At 37.6% G+C, this 26,399-nt stretch overlaps 1 protein-coding gene across 1 annotated transcript in view; it reads right to left on the bottom strand.

Annotated features, from left to right (window-relative positions):
• The window catches only part of herc4 (HECT and RLD domain containing E3 ubiquitin protein ligase 4), a 55,784-nt gene extending 30,071 nt beyond the window's left edge, over positions 1 to 25,713 (bottom strand). The window contains exons 1-7 of the mRNA XM_060871488.1: positions 25,508 to 25,713; positions 24,145 to 24,403; positions 7,653 to 7,812; positions 3,363 to 3,439; positions 2,807 to 3,028; positions 2,638 to 2,729; positions 1,149 to 1,280 (exon numbers count right to left, since the gene is read on the bottom strand). Coding sequence (XP_060727471.1) covers positions 1,149 to 1,280; positions 2,638 to 2,729; positions 2,807 to 3,028; positions 3,363 to 3,439; positions 7,653 to 7,812; positions 24,145 to 24,370 — 909 coding nt within the window. The 5' untranslated portion in view covers positions 24,371 to 24,403; positions 25,508 to 25,713. The remainder of the gene's footprint in view (positions 1 to 1,148; positions 1,281 to 2,637; positions 2,730 to 2,806; positions 3,029 to 3,362; positions 3,440 to 7,652; positions 7,813 to 24,144; positions 24,404 to 25,507) is intronic.
• Between the last annotated feature and the right edge of the window lie 686 nt (positions 25,714 to 26,399).

The raw sequence follows: 26,399 nt of genomic DNA, 5'->3' as shown, positions 1-26,399 counted from the left end.
CAATCTGCAGTCACTCCTCAACCTTGCAACATTAGAATGACATCCTGGAAATCCACAGCAACCACCTACTGTAGAATACCACAGCAACTGCCTACCAACCAAATAATATACCATAGCAACCAAATAACAAAAAAATTGAAAAGAAAAAGTACATAACTCTTTAACAACCACATGGGATACACACAGCAACTGCATAGTAACTTCCAAGCAACCACCTGAGAATCCATCACAACACCAACACCACAACACCCTAACAGTCCTGCTAGATTCCTGCCCAACACTTTAATCCAAAACCTTGCAATCACCTAGAAATACCACAGCAACTAACCAGCAACAGCCTAGCACATGAATACCTAGATGTTTTAAACTTTTTAACTCTATAACCTGATAATCATAAAGTAAGCAATCATCTACAGCACATATACAAAAATATTTGGACATACTGTCTACCACAGTATACTGAAGTTTAATTTTGTTCTTTAATGACCATAAGTGCAACATTTCTACTTTAATTTGTGGGTATTTACATCCAACATTGGGTGTACATTGTAGGAATTGCCACTATCTATATCTGATCCTCTCCTCAACCTACAAGAAAAGTTCTGGAAGAAAATTTTATAGAAAGATGAGCCAAAGATCAACTTGTACCAGATTGATGGAACTGCTAATGATCCTAAGAACCCCTTATCATTATTACTGCTAGGGGCACAGGATCCAATGTATTTATTTACAGATTATTCACAGAAAGTAAAAAAAAATAATTATAATTTATTTCCTGAATTACACTTCTGTAAGGCTGCTTTGTGACAATGGAAAGCACTACAGAAATAACACAATGTAATTAAATTGAAAAGCAGGACAATGATTTTGAAAGTGCACAACGCTATATTATTTGCCCTGATTCAGTCAAATGTTTGGGCTTCACAGTGTAGATGGACAACTATATTAATTGCCCCATATTACAAAAGTAATCCAATACTTTTTTATTGCAAAGAAGTTTAATTTTCTGCAATAAATTAATGTAATAACCAGATCATATAAATGACACTGTGGTAGATAGCTTAATGTCCAAACATTTACAGACTTAATTTTTATTGCTTATTTTTACATTTTTGTGACCAGTCTTTAAAAAAAATGATTTTTACTTATCTACCACAAGCTACTTGTGTCACAACATTCCCCATCAGTTCAAAAACCTTTCGTGGGTTTATTTCATGGTTTATGCTGTTGTGTCCAAGCTGGCCATAGCCACCTGCTCCAAATGTGAACACACCTCCCTCCTAAAGGAGTCAAAAAATTGTTAATAAAAAAAAATATATGCAATGCATTTGTCATGCTTGTGCAATTACAATCTGTAAGTACTACAATATGCTTCATAGAAATAAGAAAAGAACAAATAAACAAAGGCTAAAAGAAAGTTCTAAGTAACTGGATTGTCTTCTTCCCAGGGTTCATACAGGCACCATTTAACGAAAATCAAGGAATTTTAAGAACTTTTTACAGCACCTATTTTTTATTTTCAAGACCAACAGGGAACATATTGAACACCTGAAATATATTGAAAACATTCCATAGGAACTATCAATTTATACAAATAAAGATCATTGTAATACAATAAAACAGATCCATCCACAGGGGTTGCAAGCCAGTGACTTCTGTGCCGGTCACAAGCCTGGACAAATAGAAAGAGTTGTGTCAGGAAGGGCATCCGGCGTGAAAGGTGCCAAATCTTAACATGCAAATCGTCAGTGGGAATTCTATACAGGATCGGTTGAGGCCCAGGTTAACAACGACCACCACCAGCACTGTTGACCTACAGGGTGCGAGCAAAAATTTAACTATTGTTAGTCGAGGAAGGAGAAGAGGGAGAAGGGACCGGGAAAGGTAGAGAGCTGGCGGACATGATAGAGAGATGGAAGGTAGATATAATGTGTGTGCAGGAGACCAGATAGAAGAGAAGCAAAGTAGGTAATGTTGGAGTGGGATATCCGTCTAGTTATATTTTGCGCTGCAAATCCTCCATGACAACTTATCAATGCAGGCAAGTATCATGAGCACCTGATGTGAAAGTAGAAAGTCTACCATGTGCACAGTAAGTCTATGACCGTCCATCATTTTGGGTGGTTATTAATGTAAACACAGATACATTTAGATGCGTCTAACTCTGAATGTAAACAGACAGTCAAAAAAAGAATCTGATATAGTCAAAAGATAGAATCTGTGAATCAAGACTCGCAGCCTCAGACCCACCCTTACATTCCACATAAAACTATAAGAGGGAAGTGACAATTCAGTCGAACAGCCAGTTCTGAATTACGGCAGTTTGTGTGGGGAATGAAGTACATATTATTAAATAATCACAAAACTTTACCAACATTTTTATTTTTTCAGAGTGAGAACTGCATACAAATACTAATTTTAAGCACTTAATTTTAAGCACAATTTTAAACAAAACAAGATTTTTTTTACATTTTCCAAACCTTAAATTTTAGCACTTAAGCACCTTGTACAATCCCTGTTGTTTCCGTATTGCTGCAATGTTTGACAATTAATAAAACAACAAATCGATAACTCTTATTATAGATTTTTTCAGGTGTCTCACCTTTTTAACAGTGAAAAAATAAAATGCAATTTTACCTTTGTTAAAACAGCAGTGTGATTCTCTCCACAGCATATATAAACAACCCCCTGTGACCTGAGTGTCTTCAGCAAGGTTGGAAAACATCGATCTTAACAAGAAAAAAAAAGTCCTATTTTTAGTGCTGTAATAGACCCTAAGCCAATTACCTTAAATTAACTCACTTACCATTGTTATCATTTAAGCCAAGCTGGCCAAACTTGTTTTGCCCCCAACCAAATACAGCCCCAGACATTGTAAGAGCAAAGCTGTGGGCACCTCCTGCAGAGATCTGGGCAAATGGAATGCCCTGTAAAGACTGGATGACCTGAGGGGTCAAGATGCAAGGTCCTTCTTTCCCTAGTCCTAACTGTCCATATCTATTTTGCCCCCAGGAGAAAATATGTCCCCCTGATTAAAAAAAAACAAAACATAATGAAGCAATTTATTTTTCAATAAGAGATTAACATTAGTAACATCTACCAAATAGAAAAGGTAGATAAGACTATTTTATTCAGAATATCTAAATAAAAAGGGTGTGTGATATATAAATACAGATTAGTCGACTAATGAAATACATAAATACAGATTTAGTCTTTCTGGTCCTTGGAAAGCCATGTGTCTTCACACCCAGAGTTAAATTGTTTGTATATTTGTCAATATACAGTTTCCAACTACAGTACAAGTCTTGCTGGGCTTTAACAATACTAACCCCCAAAAAACAATGACTGAGTATCATACTTACTCCGAGAAAGTGCAAGTGAATGCCTATAACCACAGGAGACCTGAACAACATGGACCTCTGACAAACTCTTGATTGTTCTGTCGAGAAGGAAAACAAATACATATTACAATACCAGTTTAACTGAATTACTACTCATATTTGGAATTATCACTGTTAAATCACTCAATATAAAAATGTGGGAGGCAGATGGGTTTGTTGCAGCAGCCAAGCAAAAGGTTTTTTTTAAAAATAAACTATTTTTACACAAAGTAGTGGTGGTGTGCAAAATTTTCAGTCCAGAATAAAGTTCATTTAGTTGTGTAGACTGTTCTATGATACACATGGACCAACAAGAAAACTATCATTACGCTATTGCTGTGGGAAATGTGGGAGATTATCAAAGAGCATCAGTGGAAATTACCAGATAAATTTGTATAAAATGCACAAATAAAACCGTATGACTTGTGAATACAGTTCAAATGTGTGCAATTTTGGTTAATTAGTGCAATGCACACAATATGTTCTGTGCAAAAATTTGTCTGGGGTATCTAGTGTTGTGTAGAAAAGTCCAGAAAAATTCCAAGCTCTTTAGTTTTAAGTGTTGTCATGGTTGAGGGAATGGCATGAGAGAAGAAGCTCCTCCTCATTCTCTCATTGCTGGCCCTCAGGGAGTGGCAATGCTTCCCCGGATGCATCAAAGAGAAGCGTCCATTGTTTAGATGGCGGAGATCCTTTTTGCTGTAAATAGATTGCAGATAAGGAACACTGAGGTACCAGGGACTGTCCACTTTTTCCAATGGGGTTCACTTCATCCTAATGGCTGGTAACTCTGCTGCTTCATTCTTACATCTCTCATCAAGCCCCATTGTCATGCTGCCATTCAGGAGGAGGTTTATCTCCTCCATGTAAGCCTTCTCTTCACTATTAGAGATCAGGCCAAACTTGACAGCAAATTTGACAATGGTTGTAGATTTAGTAGTGGCCACACTTTCATTTATGTAGAGTAAGTACAGCAGGAGGTACAAGAGACAACCCTGGGGAGTTCCAGTGCTGAGGGTGAGGTAGGCCCACCTGTACTGCTTGTTGTCTGCCTGTCAGTACGTTGGAGAACCAGGGACAATAGGACAGGCTAAATCCAATGACCTCCAACTTGGTGAAGAGTATGGAAGGAATTATGTTATTAAATGATGAACTGTAGTAAATAAACAATATTTTTACAAAACTATCCCTTTATGTAGTTCAGGTGGCTCAGAGCTGAATGTAGGATGTGTGTGATGGTGTCCTTGGTATAGTGATTGGGATGGTATGCAAATTGTAATGTGACCAGTGTGTCAGTTAGTGAAGAAGCGATGACATCTCTGACCAATCTATCAAAGCACCACATCACTGAGGTCAAAGCTACTGCAGAATTTACAGAAAAGCTACTGAATTTCTCCGGGACAGGATTTTCACGTGGGGACAAATGACTGTTGCAGAAAGAGATTTGAAAACATTGATGGGAGATCAGAAAGTCACTCCAGAGAGATCATTAATTGCATCAAACAATGCTTAAAGATCAAGGAAAATGAGGACTAATGACAGATTGGCAGATCTGGCAGCAGGTAGCTTCTAAATGACAGCCAAGACCACAGTCTCTGTTGAATGTGCTTCATTGAACAAGATTGGTTGATATCTTGGGGGGGGGGTTCTGTGTGAGACAGAGAGACTGTTGAATAAAAACAGTATATTCAAGGATTTTAAAAAGAAAAGAAAGAAGTGATACTTGTCTTGATGTAGTTAATGATGTATGAGGAATCCAGAGCAGTTTTCTTCATGATGGGAATAACAGGTAGTAACTTCTAGTAACCTCATCTACCCACCTCGACTTTATCCTTCCACTACTCCTTTGTATTTCTGGTGCTAATTGAGTCCTGGATATCCCCACAGAACACTGCAATGGCTGCTTAATCCCCTGCCTATGCTTTGTCTCACTCACTACAAGAAACAGGCAGGGTGGTGGTACAGGTCTACTGTTGTCAAGGAGATGGTGTTTTACACCTCTCCTCTCGTCTCATTTAACTATTTCTTCTTTTAAAATGCTGTTTCAGTTACCTCTGTAATCTACTTAGTCATCATTGTCAACTACCTTCCTCCTGGTCCCCTGGGAGACTTCCATGAGGAAAGGGACACACTGATCAGCGACAGTGCTTGGCGATTTCAACCTCCCCTCTTACAAGCTTCAATCTCTTTCCCTCCTGATATTTCTGGACTCCTTCTCCCTGAAGTTCAACAGCTGCCTCCCCACACACAAGGGAGGAAATGGACCTGGTATTCACCCGTCCTTCCCCAGCTTCAGACATGGCTGCTACCCCACTTCACATCTCTAAACATCACCTGGTATCCTTCACTATCACTCTCCCTACCCTAGTTAAAACCAACTTTCAACAGCTCTCTCTTACCCATCAGAACCTCCACTCCTATCTCTCCTTCTTCTATAGCTTCTGGTAGTCTTTCATCTCTTCCTGACCCTGAATCTTTTACCTCACTACACTTGGACTTTGCCACAGACACTTTCCTCTCCTCTCTTTCCTCAACCATGGACAATCTTTGTCCTCTGTCCACTAAACCCAAGACGACGTATTGTTCTTCTCCTTGGCTATCAGATGTGTTGTGCAGCAATCGAAGAGAACTAAGATCAGCAGAGAGAAAGTGGAAGAAATCACAATTCAATGCAGATCTTGCCTCTTACCGCTCTAGGCCAAGTTCTCGTTAAATGTGACTTCCGCCAAGACTTCCTTCTACAAGGAAAAGTTTGTAGCTTCTGCACAAGACCCTCATAAGCTCCACAACAACATCTCTTCCCTACTCAACACCCCTGCACCACCTGCTTCATTCTCCCTGACTGCTGAAGTCTTTTCTTCTTCTTACACTGAGAAGATTGAGAAAAACTTTCATACCTTCATTACTGCCCTGACTGCACTAACATTTCACAGCCAGGCTTTCCCTACTCATTCATTTCTTCCCTACTCAGTCACATTTCTTAAATGCAGCTCATCTCGTCTTCCAATCCTACCACCTGTCTACTGGATCCAATCTCTTTCACTATGCTCCAAACTATCTCAATAGACCTTCTGCCCTGCACCTGGTCAACTACCTTCAAGAAAGCAAGGGTTATCCTTATACTATTGCAAGGGTTATCCTTATACTACTGCAACTCACTTTTGGCAATTTGTCCTCTACAAATGATCCAAAATGCAGCTACATGACTTGTTTTCAAACTACCACCCAACTGCTACGCTCCATCCACTGGCTTCCAGTAGCTGCACACATTAAAAAACAATCCCTCTTACATTAAATCTCTTATCACAAATCTCTTATCACATGGGACCTCGATCCCTCAGATCTACCAGCACTGCTCGATCGGTCCCACTATCTCACTGGGTAAGAGGTGGGTATACAGCAAGACCCTTTTCTGTTCTGGCACGAAATTGAAAGTGAAATTAACTTTCCCTAGATGTCTGAACAGCTGAGCCACTGGCTATATTCAAATAACAGGTGAAGACCTACCTCTTCCTACTTGAACTAGCACCTTTTCCCCTCTTGTTTGTTATGTGCATGTTAAAACAACAAGAAGAATTTTAGGTTGATGGTATCCTGTCTGTAACCTAGTGAACCAGTGTTATTCATCAGTAGAGAACTTTTCTATGCCACTCTGGATAAGGGCATCTGCCATATGCCATAAATGTAAATGGTCCAGGGTTCTTTTCCCCTTGTGGGGCAGGTAATACCTTGGTGAAAATTTGGCATTGCACTTTTGAAAGTGGGGCTGTTGAAGTCCCAAACTACAATGAGTGACTGTCCAGGTGATAAGTCTATAGTGAGAGCCTCATGAGGTTCACCATGCATTGTCCATGTCATGGAATATAAATAGCACTGACTTTGACCAAGATGAATAACTGAGATAGGCTTAAACATTTACATTTGATGGTCAGGAGGTCCAAGGTGTAAAAGTGGAAAGATGAAGTGTGAAAGGTAAAAGCTGTTTTAATATGTTGCAATTTCAAAATAGAGATGAAAAGGGTTCTGACAAATGTTTTTTCATACACTGTAAATAAAAGTTATCTGTGTTTTACTTAACTTTTATAAAGTGTGTACATTTTATTTTGAAGCAAACAGGGACAATAAAATGAAAATTTAACAATAGATTTCTTCAGTTTGTTAAATAAGCTTTAGTGTATTTTACTATTAGTCTGTTTTAAATCATGAGTATAGATGCAAGTATTTTCCCTGAGACAAGTAATTGTAATTTTATGGAAAAAAGAGGTATTTCACCTGGGCACACGCATACATTCTTCCATGCTGGAAAGGCCAAGCTGTCCATCAGAAGCCTGTCCCCATGCAAACACTTGCCCTTTGTCGCTTAGAGCAAGAGTGTGAGCTTCACCACAAGATACCGCTACAATGTTCTGAGCATCAAGTGCCATTACCTGCTCTGTATAATAAATATGCAAAAAGGATATATCTGTTAGTATCCAATAAAAGCATTACAAATCTAAAATGTGTTCAGCTTCATCCAATTTGGATGTAAATAACCTCAAATTAATGCTTAAAGCTTATACATAGCTAATCACTAAATTATTTCTAAAGTTCGAAATATTGTGATAGCTAAAATAACAATGTCAATGTCCAAATATACAGTGTCACTTGAAACAATCAAATCAAACAAAACAAATATACTTGGTAATTCTTTTATTCAAAAAAAAACTTTTCTAATATTAGATATCTGTAATTTGCAAAAGTATGTGAACCTAATTAGTATTTAATTTTAAGGACAGATTAGAGTCCTTCTGTTTTCAATCAATGGGATGGCAATCAGGTGTCTGTGAGTGCCATGTTATATTTAAAGAATAGGGATATATCAAAGTCTGATGTTCACAATATGCGTTTGTGTGAAGGAATGGGATAAAGTTCTTACAAGTCATTGTGCAGAACTGATCAAAAGTTACCGGAAGCTTTACTTGCGGTTTTTGCTGCACAAGGGGTCAGAACAGATTCTAAAAACAAAGGTTTACATACTTTTGCAAGTCACAGATATGTAATTCTAGATCTTTTTTCAATGCTTAAATGAAGATGTATAATATTTTTGGCACATGTATTGGATTGCATTCACTTTGTTAACTAGTGACACAGAAATCAGGAGTTACAGTATCAAAAGCCAGAACAATTAAGGGCATGAAAAAGACTTTCAGAGAAATAAAAGTCAAAAAGGGAATCATTTCTATTGTGGGTGACATTTAACAGATCATATAAATCATTAGAGTATGCAAACCTATATTGAAAAAGGGATGTTTTGTATGATAAGTATCCTGGGATGAAAATAGGACCATGTTTATGATTACAGCATCAGTTCATTCAACTATATCCAAGCATGAAAACAATATACACAATCGGCAGCCAGTTTATTAGGTTCATCTACATTGTAGCTATTGTTGTTGGCTGTTTAGCAGCTTTGCCTTCCTTATAGGCGCATGCAGCTGAATTGCACTATAGCATGTGCCTGCACTGAAAGGTAGGTGTTTAGGGACTGAAGGTATACCATCTAAGCATGTAACCTCTCTCCCTACGTACGTTTATAAGATAAGCAGAAGTTGCATGTACTGCAAAACTGTAATTGTATTTCTCTGTTGTCCTTTACATATACATTACTGTAACTCAACTGTTACAAAGCCACAAGCTAAATTAAAAAACCCTACATATGATCTGGGCCTGGTTCTGCTGTAATTCTTTAAGCAACATTCTGGCAATTCCTTTAGGTGACTTTTTGAATGCCACCCATACATGAAAATGGTGCCTTAGAACCACTGTCAAACAGACATTATGTGAAAGTTGGTCCATTCTCAACAGAGTTATGACTCCAGTAGTGTTAGTGACCAGATAGTGATATGTAAGTGCACACAACACTGAACAACAGAGAGATAGCCTATAGCTTGTGGCTTTCATATCTTTAATTGGTTTTGACAGCTAAAGGTAAAAGGTTATGGTCAAATTTCACCTTAAAACATAATAATGTTGTTAGTTTAATGTGAGGTCAAAAGGTCATATGGTGGTTATATCTCAAACTATATTTTGTCATTTAAAAGTCAATGGCTAATGGATGATGACCAACAGGGAGCAACAGGATCGGTTAACAATTACCACTTGAATGACACAAACACAGACACACGAACTCTGGTAGTAAAACCCCAACTCAAATACTATTAAACTGATGACCATCAGAGTGCCATAGAGTCTCTGATAGCAATTAGCTCTTGAAAGAAACACACACATGCACACCAACACATTTTTCTTTCAAATACTTTCTCTGTCTCCATGTGCAATATTGGTGATTCTTTGAATCTATGGCAATTCTTTGCAACTATGGCCACTTGTCCTGATGCACCAAAAAAGGTGAAATTTACTTTGGGAACATTTTAATGAATGTGATTTTAATTTTAAATCATTTTAAAATTTTAGAGAATGAAAATATTTATTATTGGTCATTGTCAAATGAATGTACAGTCTGCTTTTTTCAATATAGAATCATCAGTCATAGCACATTTCAGGTTCTGGACCAGGTCACATTCACTGGAGCAGTGTTATTGAGACCATAGCATTTGACTGTTCCGTAAATAGTATTAGGACTTTGACTACATTGTATAGAATAGATTTCTTTTCACCAAAAACCTGCAAACAATGAGCCACATAGGGAACTTGCTACATCTTTGAACATCACCCTCAAATACTTGAATAGTTGTGCTATGGTATAAAAAATTAGCATTGAAAATACCCCGATATCATCTTGATATCAGCTTTGATGAAAATCATCGCCTATTGATCCAAATGCTTAGATTAATAACAGTGTAGAATAATTAATCATGACAGATTCAATAACACCAAGTTAGTAGAAGAGTTCATTTTTACTTAGTGACTAATGTCAACAGCTTTGCAGAATTTTATAATTATGTTTTAGAGGTTCTAAACAGTTTGATAGATGTGGCAAATAATTTCGTCAATGGATGCCATCATCATTGCTGAAAATAAAGTTTACACACTCAATTAGTCATCATGTGGTCAATTAGTCAATGGGTCTATTAATTTGCAGTCTAATGAATTAAAAATGCTGTTCAAAGTAAATAGGAAATTTTATGGACAATTCACTGAAATTAGTAACTGAAATAATAAGGTTTGCCATGATCCAGATTGTTAAAACGTCCTAAAATCGTATCCAAAGGCCTGTTTGTTTGAGGTTATATGAGTCAAAATACTGTTTTCACAAACATAAAGCAAGACTTCAGTTGAGCAGTTCTTTGTGTGAATCATGCTTCTACTGTAGTAAATGCAATACCATGACATATCAGAACCCTTGTAACCATAAAAGATGTGTATGCTCTATGGTAATGTGTAAATTCAGTGGTGAAAAACATAGCTGTTTTATTAAACAGGCAAAGAAAGTAAAGGGAAACTCATATAGCTGTTTTTTAAGATGTTCGGACATAACAACAAGAATGACTTACAAAACATGCAATATACAAAGGTGTAGCCAGGTTTGGTAACTATTTTGTAGACAGTTACTGTGAAGTTGGTCAGAAGTGAAAGGCAATTGAGTTTCTTAGATGTTTCTATCGTGGTTGTGATAAGTGTTTTCTTGCCACTTTCTTATGGTTTCCAAAACATTGCAGTTAATCTCACCAAAAGATCTATGGCTAAACTTGCGTTAAATTCACTTTGGGGTAAGATAACAATGACAAAGACTGGACAGGTCTTTTTTGAATTAGGATGTTGGACTCATGTAGTACAATCTGATGGACCAAATGCATCAACATTACAGTATGTGTACACTTACACATACACCTCCATTTTAAAATGTAGGGAAGCTGAACGGATGGTGCATTTGAACGATTATTTGGGTGGATTTACCAGCGAACTAGATGGCCCTTATAGATACATTATGTATTACATACAGTATGAATTCAAAACTATGAAAGCAAAAACAATATGGAAAGTTAAAGTCATTAATCTAAAATTCACCAATTTTAAGTCAATTTATACATTCGTTATTTAAAATCACTTACTGAGGTTTTCTAGAAAAGTAAAAAATCCGGACCAATTCAGTAAACTTAAAAAGCATGATCAAATCACATGGAATAAGAATAAAAGTATTAATTTTATATACATACATACATACATACATATATACATACATACACACACACATACATACATACATACATACATATATATATATATATATATATATATATATATACACACTGTACATACAAGTAAAATAAAAAATAAGAATAAACATACATAAATGTATTACATAAATAAATGAATACATGCATTTAAAGTTTAAAATTAATTAAAAAAATGTTAATTTAAGCTTTAATATCTTGTCTTTTTGCTATTGACTTCTGACCTGTCCAATTACTTGTTGATTTGGCGCTCTTTCTCGAAAACAAAATACATCGCTGTTAACTGCTGAAATTTAACTCCACGTGAATTCTGGTGAGCAAATGTAAGCTCATTTTGTGAGGTTAAAGTGCAATAATTGTTGTAGTTAAACGCTGTCCAAGCTGGAATAACTAGGACCACTTTTTGATCATCAGTGTAGTGATGTGCCTGGTCGGTTTGCTCATTTGAAAAACCATATAAAGAAAGGTCATGCTGTCCACTGAGACAAAAGTTACAAAAGTGCGTTTCAAATCAAGTAGGGCTGTAGCTATTTACACACACACACATATATATATACATTAATCAGAATATAAAAGTCTCTCTCTGAACGTGTGTGCTTTAAAAGTCTTTAAAGGAACATGTGATTGCAATGAAGAAAGGTAAACATATCAACATGCTCAGAACTGAGGCTTGCCCTGCACTTTGAAGCAATGTTTCCTTTGGACATTTTCTGTCGTACATTGATATCGCGCCCTTCCATTTTGCAGCCCGCAGGCACCCTCAAATCAAAAGACCGCTAACTCCTCGCCTCTCCTTCCACTTTGACGTAAGCGCAACAAAAAATAATTGCAGAAGAACGTGACGTGATCTTTAAAATGAATTAAACGAGGCTTTGAGGCAGAGGAATTTGCCTCGATTAATTTTGTAATCGAGTTATTCGAGGAATCGTTTCAACCCTAAAATCAAGTGTTATTTAACCTCCCATATGTCTTACAGGAACTTTTAATTTAACACCATTGATCTTTTGCATCAACATTCTGCACCCGAGATTAGAAAAGTTTCAACTGAACAATGTCCTACAGTTTCTAACCAGGATGCAAATACAGCATCAGAAGCTGAATTCGGCTCATGTCAACATTCTGATTATCTGTATTTAAGAAATGTTAACTTATTTTATCTGAAACTGCAAGGAAAGTTTCTCCTCCCAATATCCATGAATTCAAACAAACATACACTTTTGCAGAATGATTTGTCATTGCCTGAGGAAACTATTTCTAAAGTATTTGCTAAAGTGAAAGAATCTGACTTGTTTTTTGAGTACTCAAGGTGTCAAGTATTTAAAAAAGTATTCAGCTATGTTGAGCCAAAAGGAATACTTTTAGATAGACATGAGAATCAGAAAGAGCAATATGCATACCATGTACTTGTGAAAGATACATTGCAGATTTTGTTAAATTCAGATACTGTGAGGAATTACATTTCGATGCACTTGTCTGAAAAAAATTCTGCTGACATTCTTTGTGATTGCACAGATGGTCAAACACTCAAGTGCAGGGACCTCACTAAAACACAATCCAAGCCTCCAGCTATTGCTCTATCAGGATGCTATTGAGGTGGTTAAATCTTTAGGCTCTGCACATAAGAAGCACAAAGTTTTAGCTGTTTACGTTTCTCTTGTCAATTTGTTAGCTCATCTTAAGTCAAACACAGAACATATGCAGCTGGTTTTGTTGTGCAGAAAGAATGACTTTGCAGACTTTGGCAATGAAAGTATTTTCTCAAAGCTAATTGCATAGCTGAAAGACCTGGAGGAAAACAGGACTGCTTTGTCAAGGTCAGTCTGTTATAGAAGGCAGTCTTTACTGCATTGCTAGAGATAATTTAGGATCACACTATATTGGTGGATTCACTGAAAACTTTAGTCAGGCCTAGTATTTTTGCAGATACTATCTAGTTACTAAAGAGGAAATTCAGAGTGTTGATGGTCTATGCGGTCCACTACGCACTGTTGAGGGATATGATTCTGCCGTTAAGCAGTTACAGACAGAAGATACTACAGAGGTTCAAGGTTCAAGTATTTTGTTAAGAACAAGTGGTTCATTTACCCAATTCTTAACTGCTGAATCTGTCATTTCAATCTCAAAATCTTGCAAAGTAAGTCCGCATGACCTTAGGCTGGCATGTCAGGCTATTCAAAATCTACCTGTTATACTTGGTAACAGAGTGCTTGATACTGTACTGAAGTTTGGCAATTAACACTTCAGCTAAATGACATTTTTGAAAATTTCAGGGTCACGGGTTGCTTATTTGGAAGTCCAGAAAAGTCTTTCCAGAAGTGAATCTAAAACCCAAACCTCATTATCTGTGGCATTATCCAGGTCTGATGCTTCAATTTGGTCCGTTCATCAGATTGTAAACAATCAGATTTGAAAGTAAGCATAGTTAATTCAAAAGATGTACCAAACATTTAAATAATTTCAAGAACTTGTGTCCTTGTATTCAAGAACTTGTATCCTTGTATTGTGTAGTTGTATTCAAGAAGGGCCAACAGGTTGTCATTAAAAATGATGACACAGTGGAATTTGGTGAACTTTTGCTCATGTTTATCACAGGAGAGCAAGTTAAATTATTGACCAATGTGTTCATAACAGACCTTCTTCCTGAGTATCATTTGTAGTCGCTAAGAAACAGAAGTGAAAGGATGGAGTGTCTGAAATTTGAGGACTTGCCAGACCTACTTTTACCCATTGACATCTTACATGATGCAGAATGAAGAGTAGTTACACTGAAGTCTAGCATTGTTCTATCATGATGTATTTCTGTTTTAGTCATGGATGAATCACAGCAAAAGAATGTAACCAGTGTAATTGCTGAGGTACTCCATGCTCTTTCATCTTCTGTGCTGCAATCAGTTGTGGACATGCAGAACTCGCTTGGAGTAACAACACCTGAAGAGTTTGAGCATGTTCAAGAACCAGTATTATGACCCATTCAGGCCAGAACACTGGTGTCTGTCTGGGGCCAAAATAGTAAGTAAATTTTACGACATGACTTCATAATGTATGCATTCTTAATCTAGTTTCATAAGTTATCAATGAAGGGTACATATTTTCCTCTGTCTTTGTAATACTGTTTATAACTCATTAACTTCTACAGAAAGCATTGGTGATTGTGTACCCTCATTTTCGTCATCCTCATCACTTCTTGTCAAGGCTTCCAAAGTTTCTTCAGACTGGGCAGACAAGTTCCATGGCAGAAGCTTCCAGAAAAAATGTATTCAGTGTTTAGAACAAAAGAAGACACTAAGTCCTCAATTACAATTCAATTCAATTAAATTGATTCAATACAATTCAATTCAATTGTGGTTTCCGATATGTTGAAATTATGCAACTGTTCCAGAAACAAATTCAACAGCCATTGCCAAAATGATACCCAGCATCATTGGAGGATGTTATTGGAGGTGATATAGTTGGTTCAGGGTATCATTCGTTGGTAAAACAGTTTTAGAATTGTGTAGAAAATTTAGAATTGTGTAGTAAAGTGATCCTATGTGCCAAAAAAACCAACAGAACAGAAGACTGACACAGTTAAGATTCCTGCTGAAAAAAAGGCAGCAGATCAAGACACTTATTGTTGAGTTAATTGGGAAATATAATGTATGCTGCTCAATGAGACTAAAGAGGGCCAGTTGGATAAACAAGAACAAATGAACATTACGTCTAGAATATGGCTGGGCGATATGGCTGAAAACTGTATCACGATATCAGAGTCGATATCGATAATTATTGATATTTTTTATGAAAAATATTACATTTAAACATTTTTATTTTAAACTTAACCTTCATCTGATCATAATCCCCTCAGTTATTAAGACAGAAATGTCAACAACCATGGAAAACTCAAATAATTAAAATGTAAACATAAGTCTAACGTCACAATGAACACTTAATTATCTCTTAACATTTAAGGTGCAAAATGAAAGAAAATGTAAGAAATGCTTAATAAAGTGTAACAAAATAGTACAAAGTGTTAAATATAAACAGAGAAACCTGAGAATTTAGTGCAAGTTTAGTGCTAGGAAGTGTTTTGTAAACATAAATAAAACTGAGGAAGACTGAGATACATCTGTAATATAAAAAACAAACCTGATACAGTACAGTAACATTGAAATATAAAACCTGCAGAAATATGAAAAAGTAACTCCAAGTCAGAGCTGATCCTGACCTCCCTGGGGCCCTAAGCAAAATTCTGCTAAGTTGCCCTTGATCCCTGATGGATATTATTTACTGAGGGATGTGCATTCATATTGACCTGGCATTATGCCCACTCCAATGTAAATCCATTGGTTTCCATATACCATTAACATTGTTGTAACCTTGATTGAGAGACTATAAACATTGTCATTTAGGAGTGCTATCACGCTACTTTTTGTACTGGTCCCCACACAGAAGTTGCTGCTGGAAAGCTAGCAGCACTGGCAGCACTGCACAGCTAATTTAGCTAGTCAGATAAAGACTAGAGACAGAATCACATCAACTTAACTTTACTGTAATTTGCTCTTGCTGACATCAAACTTGAAGAGAACACAAGTTTACCTGATTGCTGTTCTCGCATTTCACTCTCATTTTGTTTCTTTTTTCTCTTTTCATGGCCAGATGGATAGCTCCGCTTTATATTGTCATCTACACAGTGAACATTAACTGAACATTACATGTGCTGTAAAATGAGGCAGGGGGAGGCGGGGCCTTGCAGGGCCCTACGCAACTAGCGTAGTGAGCGTATATGGCCGACATATATATATATACACGTCAGAAGAAAACAGAGGTTGCGAAGCAAGTTTGGTTGCATTAACAAAGGCACTCCCTCTATGGTAACCTAGCAAGGTAGGGAGTGACAAGCTAACAGCCAATCATGTAACAGTATCATGTACTTAAGTAAAGTTGGCCGCATATTCACAGATTGGAGTTTCCCCGAGTCAATAACTCCTGAGCTAAACACTGTTACTACACAAATAACACCTCTTTTATATCGTAATAATGTAGAGAGGCAGCTACAACCCAATTTTCCTCAAAATCAGCTTTCCTGATTTTGTAGTGGTCGCTTTTCAGGTTTTGCACTTTGCAGATGGTCCCTTGGAATCTGTCTCTCAGTGGTCTGCACATAGAGACTTGTGTATTTTGTCCACTGCGGAGGAAAGCTGATTTTGAGGAAAATTGGGTATGATAGAAAAGAGATGTTATTTGTGTAGTAACAACGTTTAGCTCAGGAGTTATTGACTCGGGAAACTCCAATCTGTGAATATGCGGTCAGCTTTACTTAAGTGTATCAAGTTTGGTTGTGCCATATCGTTGTCTCGTGCTTCAGTAACCGGCGACTGATAAGCAGAAAATAATCCGCAGCGAGCAAGGAAATTGTAAATAAAAGAGGAAAAGTATAAGTCTGACCGTAGTCAGACCAATGTCGTCTGCAATTTTATGCAAGACTGTCGTCCCCACCAAGACTTGTAATACCACGAACTTGATTTACCACCTTATCCGCGCTCACCCTTTGGAACACAGCCGTATTCAACCAACAACATCTGTAGCTGCAACACCGCACAAGCAGCACTAACACACACACACACACTTTTAAAGCAATGGTGTCCAGACCAGAAGCATCCCTGAGCTCTATGTTTATATTTAACACTTTGTACTATTTTATTACACTTTATTAATCATTTCTTACAGTTTCTTTCATTTTGCACCTTAAATGTTAAGAGATAATTGTTAAGTGTTCATTGTGAAGTTAGACTTGTTTACATTTTAATTATTTGAGTTTTCCATTAGTTCTTAATAACTGAGGGGATTATGATCAGAGGACGGTTAAGTTTAAAATAAAAATGTTTAAATGTAATATTTTTTCCAGGTCCTTATTTTAAATGGGTCATAAATAATATCAATAATTATCAATATCGACTGATATGAAACACTGATATCGTGATACAGTTTTCAGCCATATTGCCCAGCCCTAACTAGTAGTGTATATTTACTCACTCGAAGCCTAAATTGTTCAAAAAGGTACTTTGGCTCCACAGATTGGTGCTGGGATAATCATGCTCTCCAGTGGCCCATTACCTGTTCCCATCAACCCTTACTGTGTCTTCTTCTACGGGCTTTGTTGTTCTTTAAATTACTACTTCCCAACATTACCAACTGCCACTCCTGCATCTGTCCTATTTGCTACAGTCTCTAGGTGTTGACACATTAATGCACATAGATGATATGCCCCTTCTGGTTGATAGGCAGTAAGTTCATAGTGAACAACAACAACTGATAACTAACCATTAAATGGTAAGATAACAGTCAAATCTTCAGGATTGTAGGTCCTGTGTTGTCTGTCTGTTAACAGACTGTTAAGGTTACTTTCTTCAGAAAAAGAGAGGTGTTGGGTATTTTTAGAATGAAACTGGCATTTTCTTCCTTCATCAAACATAATTCATTATTACTATGAATCATTTCTTCAATCAAATCGATGCAATTCAGTAAAAAATTATTTTGAAAAAATATGAGTGAATATGTCCAGTCAGGTCAAAGGTTTTGCTTTTAACACTAAACTGGGCCCTTTTTTAAAGATCTTCATTTCCAGGGTTTCTCTCCCATTGAGAAGACATGATGCTATAAGGTAGTTAACCCACACCTTCGCATCATTCGCCATGGTGTTCCCATCAGCATTCATGATTTTTCAGGCAAGTGCTAAAAAGTTTTGTTCAAGTCCAGCTAATCCCTACCGCTTCCAGCCACAAAGAACTCTAGGGGCCCATTGTCTGCCAAAAGCAGAGGTATTTCAACATAAGCGTAATTTCCAATACTCGTTTGGGTATAAGGGAGTGTGAAAATATCCAATTCAGTCTCCAAGAATGGGCTGTGTAGGAAAGCCATGATGTTAGAAAATATTCAGCTGCTTTTAGTCACTTTATTGCTAGAAGGATGGGAACTTTAGGGGAGTATGCATGCATGTGCTCGATAAGAACCGAAAATGGAATGTGGCCTTGCTGAGGTGATAACTAACCAGGGAGGGTGCATGAAAACACATATACACATACACACACACACACACCTGGTGTACAAAAAGAGCTGAAACACTAGAATTTGCCTCTTCACTGTGTTAAACTTTGACTGTATGGAAGACACCTTTTGCTGCAGCAAAATATAATTCTTTCTTTACTTCTTTGCTTTTATCTCTGTGTATTTTATACATCTAGATCAAAACTGCCACCACTAGAGATTCCACCGGGATCCCTCGTGTGTGCCAGTCTAGAGGCTGATTATTGATCGGACTGGTCCATAGCCAACCCGAAGACGGTTACTTGACTACATTATTTACTACGCAATTGACTACAAGTGGGAGAGATCTGGACAATCACGGGACTGTCCCAGCAACGGGATCCCGAGCTAAGAGGTAAGATTTTGATTTATTTATATTCTCGATTTTTCCATCTCCATTTCCATCAGAATCTTGGATTCTGGCCAACGGTTCCGGGAACCAGTAAAGCTGCATGAATAGTTCTGGGAACTGACGGTGCACTGCAACACATATGCTTTAATCTTGTAACTAACTTTCAGCAAGCTTTGAGGAAAGCTGCCGCTGCATGCTGACAAGCACAGCGAAGTGAACCTGCGCAGGTAAAATCAAACTAAAGCACTTAATAAAGGCGTTTGTCTGTTGATTGATTGTTGGGAGGAAAATAAAAAGAGATTACAGATATGTGTGGTGGAGGAAGCAAAGAAGAGAGTGATGATTTTTAAGGGCATGTAAACATCCTAATTTTCCATTTATGATAACCAATTATGGACCTGGTTCTGTATCGCAATATAGTATGTGGGTGATGGACTGTAGATTTCCATAAAAGTAGTTTTAGTGAAAGGCAGTTAGAAAAGTTGAGAGAGACATTGTAAGAGCACGAGACTTCAAAGAAAAGAGGAAAAAAAGAGACAAGAAGTAGATTGAGTTGCATATAATATGTGGGCAACTGAGGCCCAAACCAGAGCACGCAAAACAAACACACAAATAATTCACAATCTTCTTCATGTCAGTGTTTTAAATCTTTTGGACCCAGATGCCTGCCCAGACCAACACCTCAGGCACGCTCTCAGCCAAACATTAACCAACCACAAGCCTGTAACACTGCTGCGGCTTCTACACCCACCCAATGGACAGTTTATTCTCCAGCGGGATATTATACACCTGGGCGCGCACAAACAAATGCAGCTTTCAAAGGGGTGAGACCAGATGATCCTCTTTCCAGCACACTCAGGGAACACGATGATGAAACAGCTCTAGATGGCAGGCAGGCACGGCTCACTACTTCACCCAGACAGTAAAGAACATTTAGGTAAAGGTAGAGGAAGAGAACGGGGCAGACCTGGATTTCAGAGTGGATGTTTTTTATGAGGAAGTTCAGACCACTGGGCACATCAAATCTTGACCCAACAGATTTAATGGGCATCACTCAGAGATCAAAAAAGAGAATTCAAATTGTTTCTGTGTAGTTATGGTTTTTACACCTTAAGGGCGCTGGGACTGACATTCCTGATGCTCCCAAAGTAAACAGGGAGTGATTGCTCATTCTACAGGTGCTGGTCATATTATTAGAATATCATCAAAAAGTTGATTAATCCCTGTTCTTAATTGGCAAGCAAACTCGCCTGACATTAACCCCATAGAAAATCTATGGGGTATTGTGAAGAGGACGATGCGATATGCCAGACCCAACAATGCAGAAAAGCTGAAGGCCACTATCAGAGCAACCTGGGCTCTCATAACACCTGAGCAGTGCCACAGACTGATCGACTCAATGCCACGCCGCATTGCTGCAGTAATTCAGGCAAAAGGAGCCCCAACTAAGTATTGAGTGCTGTACATGCTCATACAGTACTTTTCATGTTCATAATTTTCAGTTGGCCCAGATTTCTAAAAATCCTTTCTTTGTATTGGTCTTAAATAATATTCTAATTTTCTGAAATGCTGAATTTGGGATTTTCCTTAGTTGTCAATTATAATCATCAAAATTAAAAGAAATAAACATTTGAAATATATCAGTCTGTGTGTAATGAATGAATATAATATACAAGTTTCATTTTCTGAATGGAATTAGTGAAATAAAATCAACTTTTTGATGATATTCTAATAATATGACCAGCACCTGTATGTGGAGGGGAAAATCTGCACAATCGTATCACAGAGTGCTCTGCTCTTGAGTCAACTAGAAACAGTGTTGGTATTTGTTTGACAAGTAATGTAATCACAGGCATTTCTTTAAACCTGGGCTCAATACAGTATATTTATCATAGGTTTTATTCACAAGTGTAACAGCAAACTCCAATTCTTTGCTAGACATTGAATTAGTGACAGGTGAAAATGGAAGAGTTAGCTTAAGCGTTTCTTCATTGCATTGCATAAAAGCTCAAGCTAACTGTTCCGGTAAGGAGAAACAAGTGCAAAAGGGCAATGCCTGCACTCTGAGCACCAATATACATGAATCACCCAACAGACATCCTAAACATCCTGTTACCGAGACATAAAAAGTTGAAATTTGAAGAGAGCACACCAGAGAGAACAGAGGACAAATTCGATGAGTGGCGTGAACAATTTCGAGACGTGGACTTTTCACGATCCAACACAAACTGACTATGATCCGGAATTGACAAATGTAGATGGATAAATTAGCTTTGCTTAGTTTTATTTTCTTGCATGCCATTGACCAAGGTCTTTCCCTCACAAAAATAGCAACATTTTCTTAAGTTTAGTTTTATAGCTTAAACTTATAGGTATGGTTTTGATGATTAATGTTTTGTTACTAATTGGAGTTATGCTTCTTCTCTTCCTATCCTTTCTTATGCTCAAACTAAAGGGGCCAACCCCACAAAAATCAGTATATCCAAAGTCTAAGCTTTACTTAATGAAGATGTCATTACAAAGCCCAAGGGAAAAGATGATGTCTGATGTTCCGTCTAAAACTGTCTTTTGAATGCCTTAATTAAAGATTATGTTAAAATTTTGTTTAAATATCATGAGTGTTTTTATATAATTGTTATGTGCTTTACAGTATTCTGTGTGTCAGACTAGGGAGGGAAAACAATGTTCCAACTGTTAACATTGTACGTGCTAGAAGGATGGGAACTCAATTGGCTCGACCATCTCTCAGGATAAGAGGCAAGTATAGTACAAGACTCTTTTCTGTTCTGGCACCAAGGTGGTGGAATGAACTTCCCCTAGGGGTCCGGACAGCTGAGTCACTGGCTATTTTCAAACGACAGTTGAAGACCTACTTATTCGTGAAACACTTCAACTAGCACTTCCTTTGAAAAAAACATTTTGAAAAACTTTTTTGAAGAAAAAAAACAACCTTTGAACAATGTTTTAGACTCATGGTATATTAAGTATGTAACATACTGAACCATAATGTATCCAATGATAGAGACATAAGCACTTCTGTACCTCGCTCTTGATAAGGGCGTCTGCCAAATGCCGTAAATGTAAAATGGAAATGTGGCCTTGCTGAGGTGATAACTCAAACATGTCTTCAGTAACCGCGGAGGGTGCATGAACACACACACACACACACACACAGGAACACACCTGGGGCACAAAATGGAGAGCTGAGGTCTTTTTAACCTTTTAAATGCAATCAATGCAAGTTCTGATCCACCCTGTTCCTGAGTTTGTGACTTGTTCATGTTGTTGCTCACTACATTGCTTACAATATCTTTGGCCACAGTTTTTAAATGAGGTTTTGCAATAGCAAACCCCTTTTTGAGGGAAAGGAACCACCATTCTAAAAAGGCCCTTGAACAGACCTCCTCACCCGCCACATACAAGGTGGGGTGGCGTGAAAAACCAGGCCATTTCCAGCCTGACTGACGTAATAATCCACATAGGTCTACAGATCAGCACAACCCCATCTATCATTTTTTACAGATGAAATAAATGTTTAGTGGGTCTGAAGTATAGATTATCTATAAACTTTCTGTAACTAACTGGTCAGAATCAGAATCAGAATCAGGTTTATTGGCCAAGTGTGTTGACACACACAAGGAATTTGGTTCCAGCGGTTTGTGACTCTCAAAAGTACAGACATAAATAACACTATACCATACAAACTATACAAGAAAATGCAGACGATGAGATAGAATATAGACAGAATGAGTATTAAATATGAATATAGAATATGACCGATCAGTTATGTACATAAAGTGTGGGAGTGCAAATAACAATATTGTGCAATATTATGAGTTTTGTACAATATATAGCAGCATTAGTGTGTGTAATATATACAGATGATGTGATGACTGACAGTCCTGATAATGCAGTACTTATAGATATGAAGCAGTGAATATAATTATGGTGAGTTGTTATTAATCAGGGTGATTGCCTGGGGAAAGAAACTGTTCCTGTGTCTGGCAGTTTTGTAAGCAAAGTTCTGTAGCGCCTGCCAGAAGGGAGGAGCTGAAAGAGGTTGTGTCCTGGGTGCGAAGGGTCAGTGGTGATTTTTCCTGATTCTCCTGATTTTTTTCATGGTATATCGTCGCTGTCGGGCGGACATTTCATATTTTTTCACATATCGATGCTATTGGTCAGTCCCCACGTGGGTCTGTTATTTTTACAAGTTATTAACCAATCTAAAGTCTTGAAAATAGCTTGAGCGCAAATCTCTTAACTCCATTGGACACTTCAACTGTCCACCTCTTCCTCACTCCGCAGCATATTTCTCCTCAAGAAGAGTCGCAAAGAATCAACATGTCTTCTGAGGTAAATGTCTTCAAAACACTGGGCGCAAAGAAAAAAAATTCTTGACCCCCGCTAGTTCTGGTGCTCGTCTGAGGACAGGAATTTAGTGTAAGACAATCCACTGCAATGCGGACTAAACCCTGTGCACTGCAGATAAGGTACGGCGTTTTTTTAATTTCCTGAAAAATAACGGTTTTGGAGATACGAGGATTCTGCCCGACAGCAACAATATGCTTGTTCTGATCTGATTTAACTTTGATTACTATATTGGTAATGTGGTTCTTGGTGAGCAGTAAATGTGGCTTATAATAAGTAATAGTGACTACCTTTTTTAATGTCACCTGATATATGTTCACATCTCAGTGACAGGACAAAGCTGTCACCAACCCAATGATACTTATTTATGTCTGTTTATACATACGCTGTGTAAAAACATGCATGAAAATCAGTGGTGTTGGCACATCTGTGTCATTCAAGTGCTAATTGTTAACCTATTCTGTAGCACTCTGTTGTTCAGCATCTTAAAGGAGATTTGGGGTTGAGGGAAAATTGATAGCAATATCTGTTCATTGTTCATTGAAAGGATGATTGTTTATGTGTCTAGCCATGTCTTGATAACAGAACAGAGGCAATAGTCTTCATTTCGTTGTACATCCATTAACATAATTACAAACAGCATTACATCCATCAAACATCAAATCTTTAGATGACAAAATGTAGTTCAGTATACCCACAATATACAATGAACTTTTTTTTTTTACAGATACTCGATGTACCTACAGATTTGTTCCAATTTATCTCACTATTTCTATTTACATATACATGCATATTGCTTTAGCTGTACCTGGTTTTTTGCGTGCTCTTTCATGCCCCAGCTGTCCTAAGTCATTGCAGCCACAGGTATACACAGTTCCATCCTCAAGAAGAAAAACAGTGTGTCTTCTCCCACAGCCTACACCTCGAACCATCTTCCCATTAAAGAATTCACATTTTTGGGGCTCTACAATGATTTCTTCATCAATTCCACCCAATCCAAGCTGACCATAGGAGGCATTTCCCCAGCACAACATGGTTGTGTCTTCCACTTCAACAAGTTCAAAAACCTGTAACATTACAAACACAGTTTAATAACAACAGGTAGGGTGAATCAATGTATATCAACCAGCAGCATGATTTTTCAAGATTCAATTTTATTTTCTCAGATGCTTACACAATACTTAGTAAATATTATTCTGTGTTTCGTAATGTTTTGCATCTTCACTGAAATATGTACGAAATAGCGTTGAATTTATCTGCAGGTTCGGAGTGAATTGTCACAAATGAGGACACATGGAATTTGAAGAAGAAAAAAAAAAAAAAAAAAAAAAAACAGTTCAGAATACATCATTTAGTTAGCAGATTCTCTATAGCACACTAGTCCGTTCATGAACGACAGTAGTACCAGTTCGCTCATAATCAGGTCGACCAATCTTGTTCAGACAAAGTATTTCTTCACCAAGTCCGCATTCTAGTCTTTAAATATATGACTTCCACGTATGAAAACACATAGGACTGCCAAATCAGTCTTTGTAAAAGCACCGTGCTTAATTAAACATTAATCAGTACATGAAAGTGAAGGAGAACCATTCGTTCACCTAAACGGTTCGGTAAAATCAGGTCTCTAGAAGTTTCTAGATCTAAAGGTGGCATACACGCAAAATCCATACACTGGTGAGCAGCATTCAAACAAAAATCGCTATTTGTACAAGTATTTACAGAGACAGTTTAGTCTATTGCTGTATCATCAGTTTTATGATGATATTTATGGTTAGCTATGTAACTGAATATTCCCGCATGTTAAAATGTAAGCTACAGATAAAAACAAATGCTTGTTTGGACGATAGGTGTATCTGAGATTACTAATTCTAATAGAATAGAATTACTGAGATATTAATTAAATTAATTGCACTCATTTATCGTATCGAATAACGGCGAAAAGGCACAAATACCCTGTATTAATGCGCGACTATTTTAGGATGTATAACTGTGTCACACAAAGCTAACCCAAAAAAGCAAGCAGCGAGCTTGTGCCCAGCGTTTTTCCTGGATTTGTGTACAAAGCACGATTTAAAATCGGTCTGTCTAACAAAATCGCCCCCTTTACAGGCCTGGCTATTAAAACCATTAACAGCACATTCAAGGATGCATTTATAAATAGATTTGCTTACCTGTTGTTAGTCAGTGGCAGCTCATCTATTTTTAACACCTCTGTAGGTGTATCATAAAGTGTATACGGATTATTATAGGCTTGAGAAGGGTTGTCCTGTCAACAAATTCCTATAACACCGTAGTCCATGATGTAAGCGATGACATCTGCAAATTCGTAAGTGGAAAGCTCGCGAAAGTATTTCTGTAACGTTCTGGAGATACAACGGATATGACGATAAGGTTTGTGTTTGAGTACGCGTTTGTGTTCGACTCGTAAGTTCCGACTTACCACTTCATTAATTTACGAGTTATAGTTTTATAGTGTATAGTATTATATGATTTTAAACATCAGTGGCCTAAAAAGGTTTTTGTGATTGCTGTTGTCTGCACGGTTTATATCGAAAACTGTTCCCGAAGGCATAAAGCAGTGAACAACTTTTGCTGCAACAGAAGATATGGAGATTACTAGGCCGGTACGAAAAAGAGCTCCCGATGGCCCTCACTCCCTCAGTGCTGTCCAGTTTTGAAGACAGGCAAGAGTGACATCTCCAACCCCCCACCCAAACACAACAATGGGGGTGTTGTTGTGTTTGGTAAGGATCACTGAACACAATTTAACCAAATACAAAGTATTTATTCAATTTCCATTTATTAATTTGTGTGTGTGTGTGTGTGTGTGTGTGTGTGTGTGTGTGTGTGTGTGTGTGTGTTTGAGAGAGAGAGAGAGATTATGACTGGTGTTGTTTATTGTAAGCAGGGCTCTCAAGTTTTGAAGACAGGCAAGTGTGACATCAACCCCCCTTATGTTGTGTTTGATAAGGATCACTGACCGCAATTTAACCAAATACAAAGTATTTGGGGTTTTTGTGAGTGTGGGTGTGGGTAAGAGAGAGATTATGACTGGTGTTGTTT

This window comes from Tachysurus vachellii, chromosome 6, assembly GCF_030014155.1.
Source record: "Tachysurus vachellii isolate PV-2020 chromosome 6, HZAU_Pvac_v1, whole genome shotgun sequence".
Classification (NCBI taxonomy): domain Eukaryota; kingdom Metazoa; phylum Chordata; class Actinopteri; order Siluriformes; family Bagridae; genus Tachysurus; species Tachysurus vachellii.
The sequence above is the reverse complement of the archived record's forward strand: the minus strand, read 5'-3'. Positions and strand labels throughout refer to the sequence as shown.